Here is a 5,000-nt window from a genome sequence, read left to right as displayed (position 1 = left end):
AACAAATAAATAAACAAATAAATAAACAAATAAATAAACAAATAAACGAATAAACAAATAAAGCAAATAAAACAAATAAACAAATAAACAAAACAAATAAACAAACAAACAAACAAACAAAACAAATAAATGCAGAAGTGTTTAAGAAGGAGACAATAAAAAGAGTACCGAGAAGAGCTGCTAATTGTTTATCAATGTCAGCGCATTTATTGCTGATGGCTGCAGTTTGGCCGTCATCGCTTTTTATTTGAACAACAGACTCCAACGCCTGCAGCACCACAACAACAATCATCTGCTGCTGCTGCTGCTGCTGCTGCTGCTGTTGCTGCTGCAGAAGCGGCTGTCGTAGGGGCTTCATCCCCAGTAGCCGCAGTACCAGCATCAGCAGCAGCCGCAGCAGCATCATCATCATCAGCAGCAGCAGCAGCAGCAGAAGCAGCGTTATCAGCAGCAATAGAGTTATCAGCAGCAGCAGGAGCAGCAGCATCAGGAGAAGCACACTGTATAGAAGTAAATATTTGCTTACTTTGAACTGAGGTTTAACCCTTCTTTGTTTATCAAGAGAATGCGATAACTGCATAGACCGAACAACGAGAATTCTTTTATTTTGCTGCTGCTGGTGCAGAGACACCCGAATCTGAGCCTTTACTTCCGGGGTGTCTGTTAGACGCGGATCGAACAGCCAGCCTTTGCCTCGGTCTGCAGTGGGAGGCAGCTCTCCTGTTAATGCATACTTTAAGCACTCCACTAGCGTCTGTTACAAACAATAAACAATAAACATAATAATAATAATAATAATAATAATAATAATAATAGTAATAGTAATAATCATAATAGTAATAATAATAATGACAAGAAGAAAGAAAGAGAGAATAACTAAAAATACAATAAGTAAAAACCCAAGCACGACACCACCACCATCAAAGCGAAGAATAAGAGTAATAAAAAACAGCATCATCATCAGCAGCAGCATCAGCAGCAGCATCAGCAGCAGCAGCAGCAGCAGCAGCAGAATAACAACAAGAAGAAAGAAAGAAGAAAAGAAGTAAATATCTTACTGTCTTCCCAGCCCCATTGTGACCAACAATAACGGTGAGAGGGGTTCCAAAGGAAATTGTTTGCATGCATTCGGGGCCGAAGCTTCGAACGCCTTGAATACCGAGTCTCTCTATTGTTGTCATCTTATTTAATTACTTTGTTGTTTTAATCTTTTATGCTAATCTTCTTCTCTTCCTGGTAATGCTAATGATAATGATGCTGCTCGTTATGCTGCTGCTAGTGATGCTAATAATTATAGAGATAGAACTGCTGCTGCTGCTGCTGATGTTGCTGTTGCTGCTAATGAGGAAGCTGCTGCTGTTGCTGTTGATGTGGCTGTTGCTGCTGCTCTTGGTTGTGATGGTGCTGCTGCTGCTGCTGCTGTTGCTGCTGCTGGTGTTGTTGCTGTTGTTGCTGCAGCTGCTGCTGCTATCGGAGGTGTAATTGCTCTTGTTATTGTTGTTGTTGTTGTTGCTGCTGCTGCTGCTGCTGCTGCTAGAAAAGCAGCAGCAGCTGCTGCTTCATTCCTCTTTGTTTTTATGCTGTTTGTCTGCTGCCTCGTTGCAAGGAGAAGAATCACCACTGAGGCTTTAACCTCCTTTTGTTTGGAGTTTGTCTTTGTTTTTGCTTATCTTCTCGCGGAGTTAAGTTCATCTGTAATGAAGTGTATATCGGAGTTTAAATAAGAAAGAAAAACATAGAAGAAGAGATAAAAAGAAGAAAGAAACAGCAAACAACTCAAGAAATCTGTTAACGAAGGAGAGAGCCGAGGACCCCCCTCTTCTTGTCCTGAAGGAAGTAATAGACAAAAGGGGGTAAATAATAAAAAGAAGAAAAAAGAATTGAAGTTTTCCTTAATTTCAGTTTATTTATTAGACCTTTTTATACACTAAAGAAGAAACATGAATGAACGGAAGCTCTGCTACACTACACCTGTACATACACCCCAACAACCAGCCCCATTTGGATAAAACGCTTTAACAGCTATGCGAAGGCGAAGTTCTGTATAAAACCGAAGCCTTCTTCAAATTAGAATTAAAATTTAAATTTAAATTTAAATAAATAACAAACAAATAAAAAAGAAGAGAAAAGGTGAATGACAATGGATTATAATGAAGAGATGAATGCGCTCCGCCGACATCGTTTATGCAAATTGATAGAATAATAAATAATACTACAAATTATAAATTATATCTGCGACTTTTTATTATATCCCTTTTTGCTTCATTCTTCTGGGGTGTATACGCACCTCGGTGAGACAATCAAACCGCAGATTTCTACTATATTATTGCGGGTGTTTCCTCCTCTCTTCTTCCTCCTAGGAATTTAAATGCAATTACTATATACCGCTACAGCCATCCACAGCTCGGGACAACCAACCACAGATATATACGTAGTTGCAGCTAACTCCAGCGAGCTACAGCTAGCTACAGCTCGCTGGAACTTAGTAATTCTAGCGCCAGCTAGCTGTAGCTAGCTGTAGTTGTTTGTGCTTGTGTATCTCTTCATTTTCTTTTTTCTTAATTTTCAGGTGTAAGTGCTGTGCATAGGAGCAAAGCGGTGAATGAATGCAGCACTCCATTACTGTTATACGTTTGATTTTCTTTCATTATTACTGTACTAAATTTTTTTCTTTCTTTCTTCATTCCCAACAACTCAAAGGAAAGAAAAGACTTATTTATTACTTCAATCAGAAAAGACGAAGCCCGCTGCAGATTGCTGCATGCGCTGCTACGTGTGGCGGCATTTGTATGAAATTGAGCCGTCAGAACATCGAGAAGAAACCCAAGAGAAAACAAAAGAATACACAATAAAAAGAATAACAACAACAACAATAACAACAACAATAATTATAATTATAATTATAATTATTATAATGATGTCTTCTGAATGAAGAGGTTCATTGCTGTGTTGTCTCGACTTGTGCGATTGCTTCAAATAGTTGTTGTTGATAGACAACGATATTTGTTTGTTTTTTTTCTCGTTTGCTTTGCTCTCTTATTAATAGCCCTTCTTTTTCTTCAATTGGACAGATGCAAACAGCACATTCTTTTCTGCAGTGCCGTCTTTGCAATACTTCCGCTAAGCTGAAGTATATCCAGGTGTACAGACACTTCAATTAAACAAAATATAAAAAAGATGCGCCTACCAATGCAAATGAAACTCATGTCCTGAAGGAAGACAGAGAAAAAGAAGATATAAATATATTCATAAATTGCTTTTTCTTGTTTTGTAGTGGAGGTGTGTTATAGTGGTTAATATTTTAATATATTATTTGTTGTGATATATTTGTTTATTATTGTTAAACCGCATTTTATTTTATTTTTATTTTATTTTATTTTATTTTATTTTATGTTTTTATTCAGTAAAATCGGCGCGAATTTAATGAAATGCAACAAAATTAAATTAAATTAAATTAAATTAAATTAAATTAAATTAAATTAAATTAAATTAAATTAAATTAGAGCAAATTAAATCAAGTTAAGTTAAACAAAATGAAATAGATTAAATTAAATTAATTAAATTAAATTAAATTAAATTAATTGATAATAACAAATTCATCAAAGGGCCTTCCTTACCGCAAGTGAGACGAAAGAGTGTTGGCTTGGCTAAGTGCATGGACTCCGACTTGGGGAGTAAGCACTTGATTGAGAGAATATAAAGAAATAAAATAAAGATATATTTAAATAATTGTACGTACAATGAGACAGGAATCTGCTTCTGTTTCAGTGCATGCGTTTGCTGCATGCGTCATGTCTATCTTCTTATATATTGCCCCTGAAGCTGCAGGCGCCGCAGCAGCTGCACGTACACCCGAGCTGCTAAGAAGAGGGCAGCGAGTTGTTGCTGTCCATCCTTCTCCATATCGCTGCACTTCAATTAAAGGAGAGCCAAAGGGCCCCACTGTGGGTCGTTCTGGGGCGCATGCAGACACCGCGGGAGAGGCATCGAGCTCTCTGATGCTTCTATGCTTGGCGAGACGAATATCTCTCAGTGATAACCACTGACAAGGAGGAGGTGTGAATGCTTTCTTTGCTTCTCTTGCGTTATTGTTGCTGCAGCGGATGTTAGCGTAAAAAGAGAGAAAAAGAAATAAGGAAATATAACAACAATAACGCACTTGAGTTGAGAGGAAGACGGTGAACAACTCGTAGCAGAAGAAGAAGCAGAAATCCTAGCCTTTGTTGGCTGCTGCTCTTCTCCACGAATCAATAAAGGTGTTTCTGTGTAGCCATTGAAATAAACAACAATGAACGCATGCAATGCAGTGCCTAGAGAGCAAACTCGGGGCTCCAACCCTCACCATATTCCGCTATATTCGCGGGGCTCGTTTCTGCATGCAGTCGTTTATGACATGTGAGCCTCTCTTCTGAAGTCTCCTTCTCTTTATTGCACTGTCCGCAAGGAGAGAGGGAAGGGGGAGATGCAGCTGTGGAGTTGTTGCTATGTTGGCATTCCTCTTTGCTGCTTGAAGATGATAGCTTTCCGTTGAGTGCTTTCAGTGCAGGGACGGAGCAGTTAAAAGATGAAGAGAAACTCCTGGGGTCATGATCGAGCTCGGAAGACTCAAACTCAGCAGGAGGAGGCAATCGCCTAAGGACCTCCCTCAGCAATTTCGTTTGGGTATCCACCACCTGGAAAGCCCGCGAATAAAACAAAACAATTAATCAAACACAAAACAATTATTTCACACCTTTTCAAGAAAAGAAAGCTTCGCCAATACTGGAGCCAGCGGATCTAAATGCTGATCTGAACAAATATTCAGATTTCGACGTCGCGCCGTCGCCGACAGAGCGGTCAACGCATGATCACCCATGATAAAGGCAGAGAAAATGGAATGAATGAGAACTCTTAGATATGAGGTATAATAATTAAAGGAATTCAAAAGAAATAAAACAGAAAGAAGAAGTTTTATGTGCATATTCCATCTTCCTCTTCCTTCGATTCACGAACTGCATTGC

At 38.8% G+C, this 5,000-nt stretch overlaps 2 protein-coding genes across 2 annotated transcripts in view; both read right to left on the bottom strand.

Annotated features, from left to right (window-relative positions):
* EAH_00025910 (DNA repair protein RAD50, putative) overlaps positions 1-1,181 on the bottom strand; it is a gene marked incomplete at both ends in the record, with an annotated part of 10,784 nt that extends 9,603 nt beyond the window's left edge. The window contains 3 exons of the mRNA XM_013396578.1: positions 169-268; positions 527-754; positions 1,059-1,181. Coding sequence (XP_013252032.1) covers positions 169-268; positions 527-754; positions 1,059-1,181 — 451 coding nt within the window. The remainder of the gene's footprint in view (positions 1-168; positions 269-526; positions 755-1,058) is intronic.
* A 2,002-nt stretch (positions 1,182-3,183) lies between these two features.
* On the bottom strand, positions 3,184-4,855 carry EAH_00025900 (hypothetical protein; the record flags this gene model as incomplete). Its single annotated transcript, XM_013396577.1, has 5 exons — positions 3,184-3,209; positions 3,618-3,681; positions 3,851-3,954; positions 4,343-4,673; positions 4,733-4,855. The coding sequence occupies 5 exons, from the start codon at positions 4,853-4,855 to the stop codon at positions 3,184-3,186; spliced, it is 648 nt and encodes a 215-aa protein (XP_013252031.1).
* Positions 4,856-5,000: the final 145 nt, after the last annotated feature.

Source organism: Eimeria acervulina, genomic scaffold (assembly GCF_000499425.1).
Source record: "Eimeria acervulina Houghton genomic scaffold, Eah_scaff214, whole genome shotgun sequence".
Taxonomy (NCBI): Eukaryota; Apicomplexa; class Conoidasida; order Eucoccidiorida; family Eimeriidae; genus Eimeria; species Eimeria acervulina.
The sequence above is the reverse complement of the archived record's forward strand: the minus strand, read 5'-3'. Positions and strand labels throughout refer to the sequence as shown.